At 37.1% G+C, this 18048-nt stretch overlaps 1 protein-coding gene across 6 annotated transcripts in view; it reads left to right on the top strand.

Moving 5' to 3' along the window:
* The first annotated feature begins 535 nt into the window (after window positions 1–535).
* pdlim5a (PDZ and LIM domain 5a) overlaps window positions 536–18048 on the top strand; it is a 77054-nt gene continuing 59541 nt past the window's right edge. For 2 of the 6 annotated variants that reach the window (XM_036143785.1, XM_036143784.1), the window contains exons 1-3: window positions 544–880; window positions 1368–1512; window positions 15503–15654. In XM_036143785.1, the coding sequence (XP_035999678.1) occupies window positions 1414–1512; window positions 15503–15654 (251 nt within the window). In that variant the 5' untranslated portion in view covers window positions 544–880; window positions 1368–1413. Of the gene's footprint in view, window positions 881–1367; window positions 1513–15502; window positions 15655–18048 lie in introns of all 6 variants that reach the window. The other 4 variants (XM_036143781.1, XM_036143782.1, XM_036143783.1 and 1 more) reach the window with 4 other exon arrangements.

Below are 18048 nucleotides of genomic sequence, written 5' to 3'. Positions count from 1 at the left end.
CACATTGCGTAAGCATAAAAGCCAAAATGCACCAGGGATCATGCTAGAGTTTATGTAATTTAATTTCTTGATTATATAATTTTGTTTCCTTAGCATTTAAAGACTGGGAAGCTGATAAAACAGTCTGGGTTCCCATGCATGAAGTATACCATAATTAAAACAGACTTGTTCAAATAAAGAGCGCCGATTAACAACCTGCTACCCTTTGCGCTATTGTTGGAACGACTGCACTGGAGCGGCGAAACACATTTCTAACAGGAATGAGACAATCCTCTGTTTATATGACATCATCAACCTCAAGGAGACCTTTTCATTGAAACCTCTGGGATGTGTTCTTTGCTCTTGATCATGGTTACTTATATCTTAAAGGAAGCGGCCCACAGCAATGACTCCATGTTCCCAAAATATCCAGATGAAAGCTAAACTGTCCTCTCTCTCCTTTGGTCCCCACGTCCCCCTCCTGTGCCACCCCTCCCTCCTCTTGTCAGTCTCTTTGCGTGTCATGCTCTCACACTCTTTTCTATAATCCAAGTTTTCCCCCTCTGCGTCACCCCCTCGGTGTTGTCCTCTTCTACACCTTAATCTCACCCTTCATATTATCTCCTTCATTTCTCCTCCCCTTGCTGAATCTCCTCCTCTTTTATCCCCTTCTACCCTAACCTCTGCACATTCGTCATCTCCCCTCCCTTCCTCCTTTCTCTCCCCTCCTCCATCTTTCCCCTCCCACTGTCATTAACTATAGTATAAAAGAGCATTGCATCCCTCTTTGGCTCTGTCACACACTGTGGGATTGCTAGAAAGGGGGTGTGTGAAGGGGAAACTACACCGTCACTAGTGCCTCTCTGGAGTTGTGGTCCTTTCTGGAATTCCCATTGAAGAGGTATGTTGTTTAAGTTTGTGCTATGACACCAAATGCTCGCACAAAATTGCACTAGAATGAATGTTTAGTTAATGAAGGTCTGTTTGTAAGAGGGCTGCACATTTCTCGCAGAACAATCTTGCAACATACTGCATAAAATGTAACTAATTCAATAAAAGCAGTAAAATGTGCAGAGCTGTATAGAAAATAAACTTATTTTTTAATCTTAGACAAATAACAGCGATTAAAAGCTAAAAAAAAATATGTAATGTTTCCAAAAGTTAATTTTTCTCATTTTAATTTGACATATTTTTCTCAACTCTTTCCTTTGTATTGTTCCCCTGACCTTTCACATCCACCAAATTTTCTTTCCTTTGTTTCATACAAAAAAAAAAAAAAATTCTGTCATACCACACAGACAATCTTGAAGCAGCATAACAGACCTTTTAAAGCTAAGCTCTAATTACTTGATCTGTTGTTTATTCCCCCCCCCCCCCCCTGCTACCAGCATCTTTTCTAGTGATCAATACTGAACAGCATAATTTAGAGAGACCATGAGTGGGAACTACAGCGTCACTCTGCTGGGGCCGGCCCCTTGGGGCTTCAGGCTACAAGGAGGAAAGGACTTTAACATGCCCCTCACCATCTCCAGGGTAAGTGACAAAAACAAAGAAACCTATTCTCGCTTTCTTTGCATTCCACTTCACTTCGAGCGTCTTTGTCGAAAGTGTAGCAATCCAAGTTCTGGCACAAAAATCTTGGCTTGGCTTCTGATACTTGAAGAAGTAAATTGACGGTCCCTTGGTTTTATGTGCTAGTCCCATAGCCTTACATTGCATTACCCAGACAATCTTTCACACACAATGTTCCAAAATCTGCTTCCCTCGTCACTTTAGATGCATTGAGATCTAGGAAGAAGATAATCCTTTTTTTTATGTTAGTAAAGACTCAGTTTTGTTATCCTTGGACGTCTGTAACATCCACATCAGTTGTGACATAAAAACGCACAGTCATGAAGAATGTCACAGACACTGGCAGCGCACGCAACACTGGTGCCACAGATCTGATTATGAATGGCTTGGCAGATCCTGTGCCAATACCCTTTTGGGGCCATTTTGGGTTGCCATGTTTGTATAATTAGTTTGGATGTGATATTTTTCCCCACTGATTGAAGCCATGTGAACTCTTATCCCGGTCTGCGCCTGTATGTGTGAGTTTGAAGGCTGGAGTCAAACATGGAGACAAGATTATGAAAGACACTTTTTGGAAAACACAGAGCAAACATCCAAGATGGAAGAAATAAAAAGAAAACAAGAACATTACTCAATGACAAAACATTCAGTGCTGTTACATAAAAAAAAAAGAAATTCCTGCAGGGCTTGAAACTGTTTGAAAATAAAAAAAACATAAAAGAAAATATATTTTCTTATAAAAACATTCAAATTCCAAAGAAACGAGAGGATTCACATTACCGTGCAAAGCTGGCAGTATGTAGACTATAACTCTGTCGGTAGTTGACTCTGAACTGAGACTGCAACATCACACTGTGTATTGATGTGGTTTGACTAAAGCACTGCTTGTCCTATAACCACACCTTTCATGTGTGTTTTTAGGTCCCTATTACTTGGCTTACCACAAATTCATTGAGGGTTTTATTTGTGTGGCAATCTATTTTTTCTCCAAAAAAAGTAATCTGCCGCTGTATTGAGAAACTGTAATAGTAATGCGATCGTCAATATATTTATATGTTTCGAAGAACTGGCTGAATCTGAACTTCTTTCAGTCTAAGTGGTAAGTGAGTTTGTCTATAGTTGTCAAAAGTTCTTCGGATTTATTTAAAAAAATAATTGCTACATAGATTGCAATGGAATGACTGAACTGAGAAAGCACATCATTTAAATGTAAAGCAGCACAGTGTATGTTTTGACCCAAGTATTAGATTAATTTGAGCAATACAGGATTTTTCAGGTCAATGTACAGCACTTGGTGTGTCTGCCCTTCTTAAAAACCCGCCTATGTGACTTGAGAGGGTTGGATGCGTCGCTGACTGCCATAGGAGCAAAATAAAACAGATATGACACTTATCTGATCACACATGTTTTTGGTTCTCTGATGCAGGATTTAATCTAGTGGGGTGTATGTGGCCTTGTCTTTACAAGCAACCACATAACTTCTCAGTCTGCTGGTTCAAAGTGGTCTGCTATCAAATTCCAAAACACGGAAGAAGACTGTTTAATTTTCCAACAGTGCAGTGTTGCCAGTGGCCTTCAAGGGCACTAAATCTGGAAGTTGCAGATCTAGTGCTCCTAGTGACTAAAAGTCACAAGTTAAAAGTGCTGCTTTAAATCACCAAAAAAGAACAATGTATATCACCCACTTCATGTACTGGGACCCGTGGTAAAAATACGACAAAGCCCTTCATCTCTCATTGCAGCAGCATAATCTTACACTGAAAACTTTAGAAAAATCGAATCTTTAATTTCAGTAATTTTTTTGTAACTTTTATTTCACTTTAAATATTCCCTTGATCAGGGAAATGTTGCAACAACACAAAAATGTACATATTTACACACAGAGCAGTAATCAACTATTTAAAGCATCTGACACCATCCTGGATGACAAAAGAGTGAAAGATAAAAGTTATCCAAAGCTCCCTGAGCTTTCTCTCTTAAGTGAGAAAGTTGTTGTAATAAAAAAGATTAACTTATTTCAAGGCATTTTGCAAATCTGTATTAACATGCTTATAAATGTGGATGAAAATGACATTTTCGTCTGTAAACGGATATCAAATGTACCGTTTATACAATTAAATCACCTCTTGGTGTTAACATTAATTATCAAAAACCCTAAAACACTTGCCAAACAGTGTGTTTAGAGTACTCTACTCCAGTATGAGTCAAAGTAACATTCTTGTTAATGCCATTACTCATTTCCTAGAAGAGCTTTGGTTTGTAGTGATGTGTTCAGTTTAAATGATTGCACCTGGCAGTGTTTTTGTTTTTTTTTTTTGCACACAGCTTTAGACTTCAACTCTGAGAAGCCAATGACAGTCCGTTTGTTTGACTCAAAAGTAAGACGTCACTCTGAAGATCATCTATAGCGATCCTTCTTTCCGCACCATAACATCCTATTGTGTAGGTTCCTTTCCACTTAGTGTTTATCGCTCAGACTTTGCGCAACACATGGATCATTCCACACAAACATAACATTTTCAGTCCAATACCAAGAGTCAAACCGACTCTAATCATCACCGCCCTATTAAATCCGGCTAATGACGGTGAAAAGTCAGCACATGTGGCCACATATACCTATGCAAACTTGAACACCCAAATTAAAACACACGTTAGAGCTCTGCCAGTCTAACCATAGTGTTGGTTCTAAGCAGAGACCGCAGAGCAGGGGTTATTAGAGAATGCAGCACTACTGCCAAACCACAGTTACACCAACAGCTGCTGTTGCTAAGGTCAACACACATGTGAACAAAGCATGCATTTTGTTTCTAGTACAATATGTGCATGTAGTATAAACACGTAGCATCCTTGCAAGGATGCTATGTGATACTTGCTTTCAGGCATATTGGCCTCATTTCCAAATTCATCTTTTTATTTTTAACTATTTACATGGGTAAAATTGCTGGTGCCACATGCTCAAGTCCCAGTAAAACATGTTAACAGCTTACCCCGTTGAGGTTGTCCAGAAGCAGAGATGAAGAGGAGAAAGCAGCATGAACAGCGTTATAGAATAGGTTCCATTGTGTTCTTCAACCTCATATAAGCACAATTAAAGTGAGTAACAATGCCTGTGCTCTTATTCAAAGAGGATTTCAGTAAGAACTAAGAGTTTTGGGCTGAGGTAAATAGCTGTTTAAAGGATTAAAGGGTCCGTGTGTCAGTTCTAGGTTAAAAATATTTTCTATCTTTCCTGTTTGAATGAAATACATAAAGCATGTTTTTGTCAGAAGCAAAATGATTCTGATCACTCAAATATTACCTTGGATATAACTTTTGGATTCCGGTGAACAGAACAGAACAGAACAGTCTTTCTGTAACATTATTCAAAGCTAAAGGGAAATCAATAAAGTGAATCAATATATAAACCTTTGAAATGGCAATCTATTTGCACTTTCCACTGCAAAATAGTTTAAAGCAACCCATGGGAGAACATGCATTAGACGTCTAAGAATAGCCTGCTTTTTATAATCACTCAGTCTAAGAAGAGTGGCCTCACATCTTCTGAGCACAAATCTACTGGGCTGAAGTTCGGTATTCGTTAAGGTATATTTTATGGTACATTAAAAATGCTCAACATGTATAGAAATTATCAGGTTATAAATGGCATCTATCAAGCCATTTGAGATAAAACACATAGCTTTCCTGTTCCATTTTTGCACTCCAATATTTTCCACCTGAAACTTTAACTGTTGATTTGCGCATGGATGTGTAATTTCCTAAATGCTTAAGTTTAATTTGATTTACTTATTATTTGAGGCTGATGTTTGAATGTCTATATGCAAAGAATATATTTTATGGACATAAAACACAAGAGTTTGGTATAGCATCATGATCCATATGTCTGGGTTATGATTTTCTTTTGTGATTTGATGGTTTCCCTGTTTATAATGTTCTTATGTTGTTGTCATATTCATTTGTTATTTTCACTATTGTTTTGCCATATTAGTTCATATCAGGTCAAGAACTCTGCTAGCCCACCCCCATTGGTTAGTACCAAAAAAGTCAACTTTCAATTTCTGTTTTTTTAATGTATGATCTCTACACTCTCAGCAGGTCCTGCAGCAAATTGTTGCCCACAACAATCTTAACCTTAGTAGTGCAGTAAAAAATAATATTGTTCACGATTATTAATATTTATTCTATTAGTGTTAGAAAATAATCAAAAGTGGAAAATGCATATCATATAGCATTTAAATGATGTCAGGATAATACATTTATATGTGTTTTTTTTATGACAAACATTTTCAGCTTTTATCCCTAGATGGAAAACATCCTACGTTATTTTATCCTTCTCAAGTTACTAACAAATGAAATAAAACACTGAATACAGTGTTCTAGTGAAACTGTTTTACTGAAAGATCATTAGTTCAAGTTTGTAGTCCAACTGCTTTTAATATTTGCTTCTAGTTTCCAATTTCCCATGTTTCATTTTATTTCAATTTTTCTACATTTGATTCCAACTTGCTTTTATTCTGTTTTTATTTTCCTATATTTTAATCATGTAAAGCACTTTGCATTGTCTTTTTGCTGAAATGTGCTATACAAATAAATTTGCCTTGCCTTACATTGTTGCATCGAACAGAGTGCATGTAACCATTTCTTAGCTCTAGTTACATATGTTTTTAAGGACTGCTGTTTCAATTCAAGGAACAGAATCCTCTGAGGCCAAAGAACCTTTACAACCCTGGCAGAACAATGCAGCCGAGTCATAACAAACTGCAGTAAATTCACAATGTGGATGAGAGAATAACTTATTGTTAAATGCTGCTATAATGGATTTTCCACTAAAGCTGTTAATCCCGTTATGTCTCCTCGGCCTTCCTCCCAGGATGGCTGCCTGGCCTCATCACGCTTGTTCATAATAGCAGTGGAGTCCAAGGACTCACAAGAATGGAAGCAAAAGAAAATGGTTTGGCTTTACAGTGGCAGCTTTTCACATTATCAATCATATACTTCTAGACCAGAATTAACTAAAGATTGTGAAAAATATCTAGTATCAAACATAATGTGATTTTGTGAGAAAAAAGCTTCCCTCATGAAGAGTCAATTAAGTGCAATATCACGCCTTTCAGTTACCATCATATAAGTGAAACCAAGCGATCATCAAAATGAGAATTATTGTTCCAGCTGCTGTCCTGACATTATTGTCTACACAAACCTCGCAATGCTTCCTCCATAAAGGACTGTAGATTGCCTCGTTTTCTTTAACGAAGGTTGGTCGAGCAGATTCTAAAGTACTGAACATAATTGTCCTTGTTATCATTACAGTTGAAAATAATCCTAGTAATCATAAGACTGAAACCTTGATAACGAAACAGCAGCGATAGGAAGGTCCTAGTCAGAAGATTTTGTGCCTAACATCTATCTGACTCATTTAAGGTTAGATATTTGACAATACCAAGTCACGGTTGGATACTTCATTAAAGTTAATAAAACATTGGCATCTAGATGCTTGGGAACTTTAAAGTCCATTAAAATAAAATGCTGCACTTCATCAATATTGTATGGCCAACAACCTACTGAGCAGCAGATTTGAGTTTAACATTAAGGGGATGTGAAGATGCCATTTAGAAATAGGTCAATCTAAAGCCGCTACAAAACCCTTATTTAGATTGTTACATGCTAGATTAAAAGGATAAAGATAGGTTACTATTCGAGACAGTGATATGTCCATATACGTCCCATATACAAACAAAATACGGGAAGACTAGTTCCTCTTTGTTTCCCAGCTAACAATCAGGGTGGGCTGCGTGTTCTCCGGTAAGTACAGGTTCACTACCCATTAGTACATGATTAAGTAGTTCCCAGGGCATTCCCTTGTAGTAAATCAAATTTTGTGTACCTTATTGTAAAGTGTTACCGTTTGTCCAAATAGCTCTTTTTCAACAATGGTTTGATAACTGCAGAAGGAACATTGGATTTCAATCATTTTTTGAGAGGAAATAAATATGGAAGAGTTCCTATAATGCTTGTCACTCCGAATTACATCTCTTGGATTGTGCTTGTACGGGGATGCTTGCAGACGCTGCATATTTTGCCCAGAGCTCATATTAAACTTTATGTTGCTGTGTTCATGGGGTTTGGCAGCTGTGGCTGTTGAGTTCCCATAACTCAGTTGCAACAGTCGTCTATCTGTAAGCCTCAGGCAGCTATTTTCAATCTCACCATGGTGCTTACCATCAGCATGGAGTACACCAAACCAAATGTCTGATGTTTAAACAAACTGTAAACAAACAGGAAAACTGCTCCCATCGTTAGGTTACCTGATGCGATGTCCCTGTGTGACATTAGCCATTTTAAATTGGAATTAATGTGGTGGTGTCCTAATTTATTCCTCACAAGAAATTCAATTACTTTAAGTGACATTTTACCAAAAAAAAAAAAAAATGACAACCTCTTTTATTTTGTTTAGTTAATGATATGTCTTAAATTGTTATATGTCAAAATATGCTATAAAAACAGACTTTCATAGGTATCTCTAATTTCTTTCATATTACTTTGTTTTAAAAACGTTTCCATAATATGTGTACACATATGATTGTTGATATATTTACCATGGAAGAAATCATTCTTTAAGCTGTTGTTTATTGTCAAATTTATTCTGACTAGCATTTGCAGAATTGCCTTTTTTTTGCACAGTACAACCTCTGGACAGTATTGTATACTCTCTTATAAATAAATAATGTGCCTTGCTTTGTTTTATCCTATGTGCTCTACTTATTTCATTGGAGGATGTTGTGTTTGTTCATTAATCATGGCCAATGTGTAGCAGAGACTGAATCAACCTCTCTAACATCAAAATGATTCTTTACTAAAGCAGTTAATTGGACTTGATTGTCCAATTATAATTTCCAGAATGTGGAATTGAAATCAAATCATCTGTCAGCTTTAGGGTTCAACCAAACAATGGAAGCTGAAAATGAACATTCTGTTATTTGGGATGATAAATCGTGTCGGGGAATATTGCTGCACTCTTAACACGTTATTGATGGATACATATATGTGGGCTGACATATTGTCTGCTCTACTTCAGACTCCAGCACCTCTTTAATCTTTTGCTTCATTTCTTTCTGTTGTATTTCTTTTCCTCTTTCATTCATCTTACTCACTCCTGTATTTCTCCTACTTTGTCTTGTTAAACTGTCTGGACCGCTTCATCTAATTTGAAAAAATATTTCGTTTTTTTTCTCCGCTTTTGCTAAGAACTAAAAACACAGCAGTTATAACACAATTGTCAACAGATGTCTCATTTGATGTAATTTTTGGCTTTAACATAAGAAGCCAGCTGATAAACAGCAAGAAGTTAAATGTTACAGAAAAAAACAAATTGTTCCTTCTGTGAGTCTCAAACACAGACACAGAACGTCTGCATATCATCTGTGTCACTCAGTGCACTAAAAGCAAGCATTGTTCAAGGCACTCAGGCCCATCACTGTGCCTACAAACCGAACAATGTTGGAGCCTTCTAGAAAAACTTTTACTGATCCATGTTGAAAATATTTGCAAAGCTCATATGTGTTGAAATCGGACATCGCTGGAAGAATATTGGCAAGCTCATCTACTTTAAAGTCTAAAAACTCTCTGCTAGTGTATCAGATTCTTTCTCTTTCTTTGTTATACAACAGTACTTCTCTTCTGCAAGAAATGATAAAAAGGCAGTGTTATTCTACACATGGGGAATATAAAACATAACTTATTAGGATGGCTGGATATATTACATTTGCTTAACATTCCATTTTAAGATAATTTTTTATGACTAATAATCTGTTCTTGTTTAGGCTAAGTTGTTCTTCGGACACTTCATCTACAGTGAGATTAGTGTGCACCAATTTTACAAAACGAGCCATTTAAATTCCTAAATATTTATCTACTCTGATTAATTTACAATGGAGCTTTGGTGCATTCCTTTGTCAGTGTTCAGATGATCTGTTCGGAGTCCAACTATTTTAAATGGCAGCAATAAATAATTTTTAAACAAATATTCTCTCTTGCCCCAGAACAGCCTGTTGATAAAAACTGGAGATGTTTTATTTTACCACCTATAAACTTCACTAGTCAGGCTCACATTGGCATTGGTCAGACAGGTGACCAATAGAGGTGGGTAGAGTAGCCAAACATTGTACTCAGGTAAGAGTAGCACTACTTCAACATATTTTTACTCAAGTAAGAGGAAAGAGCAATCAGCCAAGAAATTAGTCAAGTATAAATAAAAAAGTATTCCCTAAGAAGGTTACCCAAGTAGAGTAACTAATCATAACATCTAATTTAATATAGAAAAGTGATGTACTGGGACAGACAAAAATATAAAGCTATATGCAAATTCCGGTATTTTAAAAACTAAAATGAAAGTATATTCAAAGGATAGCATAATTACAAAATAACAAATTCAGGCAGTATTCGGACAGCACTGCATACGGAAAATATTGAAAAAATCTGTAAAGGTTGCTTTGTGCTTGACACACGTAGGTTCCACGCAGAAATGAGACGTGCGGGCACAATGTCTGCATCATTTATGCTGTTTGCGGCTCTTCCTCTGAAGTAGCACTATTCTCCTGGACTCTAGAGGGCAGTGTTTCGCTCCTACGCCAAGCATACTACTAGACGTAGAAAACACAGTTGTTTCCAACAATTAAGCCTCTTACCTTCTTCCAAGAGTAACGGTTTCTATCCAGGAATTGTTAACAATTTGTTGATCCGGAGAAGCTCTTGCTCATCCACCATGTTTTCCACGCGGGATTTCTATCTACGGGACGTAGATAGAAATATTTCTAGATGGAGCTGGAGTATGGACAAGATATGTCCGGTATGGGGCTGCTGGGTTTGGGGGGGGTCCCACCCCCACCCTCATGATGGGGTTCACCTACCAGGTCTGGGGATTGGTTACCCCTCTGGGGTGCCGGCACCTGGACCTGGGACTATAGGATGTGTGTGGGGAGTGTGAGTGTGTTTACAGCATCCCTTTTTTTATTCTTATATGAGTAAGAGTCTTAGCATGTTGGTCACTAGGGTGGGGACGTGTGAATGTCTTTGGCTCCCCACAATCACTACTGAGCATTTTTTTTATGGATAAAACTTAAATATACAAGTGCACTCTCACAAACACCTACAGGTGCTTGGATGCAGGTGCTTACAGACTCCCTTCAATACAGATAAACCCTATCGTTAGCTTTGGCTGTCATTTTATACATCTTGTATTAAATAGTACCACTTATTTTTCAGTGATGCTGTCAAGGCATTGGTTACTTGTACTTGTAAAACTTTACTGCTAGGTTTTGCTCTATCTATCTATCTATCTATCTATCTATCTATCTATCTATCTATCTATCTATCTATCTATCTATCTATCTATCTATCTATCTATCTATCTATCTATATATATATATATATATATATATATATATATATATATATATATATACAGATGTAGAAGCAGATTCTGAGGGTGTTATCTTGTACTCTCTTTTTTGTCACCTTTTCTCCATTTTAGCATCTTGTCTGATGTTTTTCTCTTCATTTTTTCTCCTTTACCTTTCCGTTTTTGTGTCCATTGAATGTGAAATAGTCCCAAGATAATATCTAGTAAAGCTTTCTGCATATATATATATATATATCAAGCAGAGCACTATGGCGAAAGCAGGGCTGCTCCACTAAATCTGTTGGGCTCTCTTTGGCATTAAGGCAGCAATTCTTAACTCCACATTGCTAGACAGGACACGTAAAAAACAACAACAAAACGAAATCTTACAATATATATGTATGTTCTGTTCTCTCCAATAGATATTTGTGCAGCGTTAATACTGCTGTTTCCTGCCACAGCCTAAAGGCATAAATTAAATACCCTGGGAAAGCTGAAGCTTCAAACTTTTTGCAGACTGAGGTAATATGGATGTCTGCCTCTTATTTTCACAATGATTTGTTGAACTGTCTTTGATATAAAAATTGAAACTACTTTTAGCTGTGAAACCTGTATTTCATTATAATTAAAAACATAGGTTACCATTATCTATCCAAGACAACTAACTGCCGGAGACCTTTGAAATTAAAACTCATATATCAAATATTTGCAACACCAACTAAAAACGCACATTTTACGATCTTACTTCCTTAAACCAAAAGATATCTTTTTCTCTTTTGGAGGTTACTTTAATGAAACGTGAATCACTGATGCTTAAAATTAGATGGATAATGTGTAAGTAGGGGCCAGAAGTAGAGGACTAACAGGGGAAAAAACTGAACTGGACCTTTTGTGACTTGGTCCATAACAATCCTAAGCAGGTTAGCCGAAACACACGCCTGGAAACAGGTCAAATGTGCTCAATTAAGAGCCCACAGATGTGCCCAGTGGCATTCTTTTTTTCTTTCTTTCTGTCTCTGACTGTGTTTCATACAACTCATTTAATCAATGTTATGTCTAGTTCTTCATTACTCGGTTCTTCAAGCTATATGAGTCTGAGAGTGGTGGTGAGTGATCTTGCGTGTGTTGGGCTAATATGACTATAAAAGGGTTGGGGCCGCAGAGTCTTTACACTAATCCGGCTGCATAACCTCTTTTATTGGCCCTGCCTGTGTCTGTCTTTACTTCTGTATGTGTGCGACTGTGGATTTGTGTGTTTTCCTGTAAGACTTTTACTGTGTGTAGTATAGAAAAAGGTACAAGTCAAAATACTCTAAGATCCTTACTTAATAGAAAAGAACAATGCTTTCTTGTATGAACAAAGGGTTCAACTTCAACACTTCACGTCATTTAGTGTCAGCAAAAAAAGAATCAGTTCATAGGGACACTTAGTCCCTATGAACTGGTTTGGACGTGTGTGTTCACAACAGCAGCACGTGAGGTCCTTTGTCATGGAGTTAAAAGAAACAAATTACCTCACTCACATTTAGACACATGTAGACAGTCAGTGCGATCAGGAATGGTGAGAGCAACAGCTGCAAGCAATAGGGCATTTGCTTAAACTATATCTCAATCCTGTTAATTATTGGGATAAACACAAAGAACTTATTCACTCCACTCTATAGATACAATACTTATGGAAACTTCATTTTTTTTACTTCTTCATACAACAGCAGCATAATCAGCTATGTATGTAGAAGGTATTTGTTTCTATTTTAGTTTTTCTTTGCAGCAAGAGTTGTGTTCAAAATGATAGCCCAACATCACCAACCAGGTCAATCACTATCTTGGGTAAAGATGGCAAATAATTTACTAATAGTAGGTATAGTAGAGTAATAGAAAATCAACAGAACCAGCAGTCAAGATGTGCATACTGACGGTTTGTGTAATTGACTCCATGATTGAAAAGGCTGTGTTCAAAGATAAAGATTATATAAAGGCAGCAAATGTTGCATTCCGCTCTGCAAATCTGAGCAAAATGGGTTGTTCCACACATTACTCAGAAAAAACACCGTTCTTTGATTTGAAACTTTGATTGGAAAGTGGAAACTATTTAAATTAGTCTGTTCAGCTGAAATGCAATGCAAACAGAAATCAGAAAGATGTGGAAGAAAACAGAAAATTATCATTTAAATGGATCAAAGAGTAGCCATAATAGCAAAGAATCTGCTAACGATCAGCTCCAGGGTGAGGCAGGTCTACAGTTACATGTGAGTACTGTAACAATTAGAAGGTACCTACACAAAGCCAAGATTTATTTATTTTTTCCAAGAAATTACCCCACAAAGACCCATTGGTGAAAAATCTGCATGAGCAGGAGAGGTACAGTTAGCCGAAGAACACATTCACTGACCTGGTGGCTCAGAAATCATGCAATGGAAAATATTTTCTAAGTGTGAGTTTAGGGTTAACTATTTATACCAGGCATTACAGATCAATCTGAATGCATAAACATACATTATTTAAGAAAAAATTGTGTTGGATGTTTTTAAATTTTAAAACAACTCCAAACAGACCAGTAAGCGAAGAGCTTGTTGGACCAACAAGATTAATGTTAGGAAGTGGGCAGACAGTTCCCCAAACCTTCTTCCAAAAAGAAAACTTCAGGGGTGACATCAAACATGCTGTGTCTGAGGCAAAATTTAGAAATGTGGAGGAACTGTAGAATTTAGTCCAATCTACCTGAGCTGGATTATCTGTTTACAGCTGCCAGAAAATGCTCCATGCAACACAAAATTAAAGCAGTTAAACAATTATTGATATGCTGCATATGTCACACTTTTTTAAACACACTGCTATTATTTTAAAAACAACTGCGAGTATGAGTCCTACTGGACCGTTGCTTTGGAAATAAGAAATTGTTAAATATTGCAGTAGGTCAAGCCTTGAAAAAAACTGTAGTTAGTACAATAAAAAACAAAATCCTTCAGTTTGAATCTCTTTTAAATTAGCCAATTTCCTTCTCTATGTAAGTGAAGCAATTAAACCCTGTCTAAATATTTTGCATGCATTTCAAAAAAATAATGGAGCCCAATGAATACCAGTCAGGAGAGGTTTATATATATTTTATAAAGCCCGTAAACCTAACAGCCATCAACTTCTGTTTCTTCAAATTCTGTGAGGGTTGTGTGTGTCTGACTGTGTAGTGTCTTATTATCCTTTTTGTACCTTTTAAACAACATTTTTTCCTACAAGATCATTGACATAATGACTTTTTATGAGCGATTAATTACTTTGCTTCATCTTTAGAGTGAAGTAACAGTTCAGGGTGTCTGTTGCCTCAGGTATTTCCTTACACAAGCTGACACATTATAAAACACAGATGTTAAATTACTGGCGCTTCAGCTGCAGTTTTAGACATTCAGCATCATCAGCTTACAACATGTCCTCATTTTTTTCCAAAAAGGAAAAGATTTTCTCTTCTCCTTTAACATTTTAGGAGATCTGGGCATCCAGAGAGAGGGAACTTTCACCATTCCTCTTTGCGCAAGCTCTAGATCATCCAGACTCCTCAGTCTTGTCCTGTACACTTCTTTCTTCAGTTCCCCTGCAAGGATCTGTGTTTGCATTTACTAGATGATTGATTTTTATGTATTGTGAACCATCTCTGCCTTGGCTTCGCCATATGTTTGACTCAAAGATATCAATATTTCAAGTTTAAATTGGCTAGAGTGAAACAAAGTAAGTTGATGTTTTTCTTCACACCAAATCAATCAGATTTTCCCCATAAAGGTTAAATCAATTACTCTTCCATTGAAAGCATTTAGATATTATCTAATGGTTGCTATGGAGATTTGATTGCTCCTAACATGTCGGTCTCAGCTCCTAACAGTGAGTCAGGAACTGTTTTTTTTTTTACATATGATTCTGCAGACAGAGCATCGTGGGAAGATATTTATCGGTTTACATCTGTTCGATTGGGTTAGTGGATCTTCCCGTTCCATAATATTTATATCACAGAATGTATTGCTATGATTAATATCTGTCATTATAAGTTAATTATGGGTTCATAGAAGCTTTGCTCAACCCAATAAAAGGATAAAGGACGTTTTTAAAAGCTTAATTTACATTAATTTAAAAAAGGAATGACAGGCCTATTAACCTGACAGTCGCCAGATGGATTTCTTACCTCAGAGCGCCGTGTGGAGTTCGGCGGAACTACATCCATCTGGAGAGAGTCAGGTTACAGGGCTATAGGAGTACCAACACAAATTGTGTAGAGCAATTTGTGCCCAGTAAAAGCAGAGTAGAGAGAATAAAGAACGGGTCCTGCTATTTTACATGTATTGGGTAATGTAACTACACCCCTTATTTTGTGGTAAAGAGCTAGGCCTTCATTGATCTCTCTCACATATTTCTGAAACAGAATGAAACCGTAAAATCTTCTGAAAGATCACAGAGTGAGTGTGTGCTCCTCAGATCGCCTTGACCTCCCCTGTGCTGCCCAGTAATCCTGGCTGCAATGTTGCCGGTGATGGGAGACAATTAAAGCTGTTTGTGGTTTCTGTGTTTCTACAGCTGACGGATGGTGGGAAAGCTGCTAAAGGAGGTGTTGCAGTCGGCGACACGGTTCTTTCCATCGACGGTATTTCTACAGAGGGCATGAACCACCTGGAGGCCCAGAACAAAATCAAGAACTGCACTGGGAACCTCAGCCTCACTTTGCAGAAGTAAGCAATGACCTCACGCTCGCCTGCGTCTCTGAGAAAAACAATTTATGTTAGAACAATTAATGTGCAAAAGCGACAGGTTGTCTTTGTCCGGATGTAAACACCAGGCTCCAAAAGGACCCTTTCAGAGCAAAAAGGGAAAAAATTATGCAATTTGTGTAACAAATTTACACACTTCCCAGTTAAACCCCTGAAGATCCCCCAACCAGGCAGTTAATCGCTGCCGCTGTAGTAATGAGTTGTTGTTTGTTTTGACACACACTGACACAAATAGTTCTGCCTAAACTATATATTCTCTGATGAAAATAAGAATAACTAAAACAACAAGAAAAGCATATTGCACGTGGAGGATCAACTTTCCCCCGAGATCTTATTCTCGACTGGAATCCTCTGCTGTGTCGATGATTTATCTTCAGCATTTCTGCTAAAGAGTGTGTATGTGTGGCTTCATCTAGGATCTCATGTGGTTTGAATTGGCTGTTTTTTTGGCAGCAAATGTTGAAGTGTGTGTTTTTACTTTAACACTGTGAGATGTTCAAGGCTGCAACACGTTCCCTTCATGAAAGAAAGGAGAGCATTAAAACACCCCAGCCAAAATGAAAACACAAAATACAGATTATTGTAAACCAAATTTAAAAACTGTATGAACTACCTAGTTTTCTTTTAGGTTTTTGCGCCTGTGTCTTCTTGTCTCATTGTCTGGACTTCTCATTGTGCTCCCTCTCATTTGAACTTCCTGTGTTCCCTCATCCCTCTCCTCATTTGAGCCTAACTGAGCATATCTTCTAATCTGCATCCAAATGATGACAAAATGAAGATGATTACTTTTGGTCTAATGGCAGCAAGCGTCTGCTTGCACTAAACACTCCATTACTTTTTGCAAACCAGCGTGTGGCTTTTTTTTTTATAGAGTAAATTACTGTGAATCAAACAAAGTTATTTTGGAGGTTCCTTTGAATGATGAGAGACAGATAGTAACGGGATATGAGATGACCTAATTTTCGAAGTAAGGTCTCTGGTTTTTATGGAATGTTGTTTTCAAACTCATGACAGTGGATATGTACCTTAAAACAGTATATAGATGTACGTTGACTTGAAAAATTATTTGTAACTCGTACATTTTGTCAAACTGTGTCACATTACAACCACAGACTTCAATGTCTTTTATTGTGAGTTCCCCCCAAAAAATCTGAGAAGCATGGCGTGTATATAAAATCACCCTATTTTACTATGATACCTTTTAATAAAATGCAGTGATTCCACAGTGACCTCTTAGATAATTAAATGTGCATGTGAGTGAGTTTTATTGTCAGTATAACTACAGCTGTTCTGTGAAGGCCTCAGAGGTTGCTTAGAGAACACTGGTGAACAAACAGCATTATGGAAACAAAGGAGCACGCCAGACAAGTGAGGAATAAAGACATGGAAAAATCTAAAGTAGGGTTAGGAGAGCATTTATTTTACTCTTTCAACGTGGAAAGCTTGTGGAGACATACAAAAAAAGACTTAAAGCTCTGGTTTCACAGAAAGGTGCTAAGGTGGATGATTCAAGATGGCTCAATACAAATATACTATACACCTTAAAGCATGTATAATTTTCCTTCCACCTTTCATTTTTGCTTCTTTGTGTCAGTCCATGATATAACATTCCAGTAAAATACAATGAAGATGTGGCGGTACTGTGAAAATATCTGGAAATGCTGGAGGGAGATGAGTACTTTTACAAGCTACAGTAAATTCTCTGCAACTTAGTGACGGCATGCGGTAGCTCCAACTACTAAATAGGCTGTGACACCAGCATAATTTAAAATGAAAACTGAACATGGAAAGAGTGGTAGGTGGTAAAATGCAAACTGACAAATTATGACATTGTTAACAAGTCTAATAATGGTGTAGCGGGAACTAAAAGCTTTGATTGTGTTCAGTGCATTATTCAACCCGATGATCAATCAGTCATTTATTCACCGAGTCCAGGATAATCTACCATTCTGGTCTTTGCTTTTTTCCCTAGTTTATAAATGAGGATGGTAAACTACACACTAAACATGTTTTTGTATTTACTTGTTTAATAGTCTTTGCAATTTTTGTTAGTGTTTTTATTTATTGGTGGCATATAAAGCTGCACACTTGTGAGCATTTTCATTGTCATAATATTACATGTTGCACAGCGTTTCTGTGGAAAAGTGAAACTTTTCCTCAGCAGCAATAGGAAGCTGAAGCAGGACTCTCATCCCGAGTATTCTTTTTGTGATATTTCTACATACTAGCTCTTTCATTTCTTTACAAGAAATACTTCTTTCTCGATATAGTCTTCAAAGCAAATAGTTATTGAATAATGTGTTGTTGACTATCTAGTATAAATGTAATGGTGGTGAAACGTAGGGCTCTTTGAAT

This window comes from Fundulus heteroclitus, chromosome 12 (assembly GCF_011125445.2).
Source record: "Fundulus heteroclitus isolate FHET01 chromosome 12, MU-UCD_Fhet_4.1, whole genome shotgun sequence".
Lineage (NCBI taxonomy): Eukaryota > Metazoa > Chordata > Actinopteri > Cyprinodontiformes > Fundulidae > Fundulus > Fundulus heteroclitus.
This window is presented reverse-complemented; position numbering and strand designations above follow the sequence as displayed.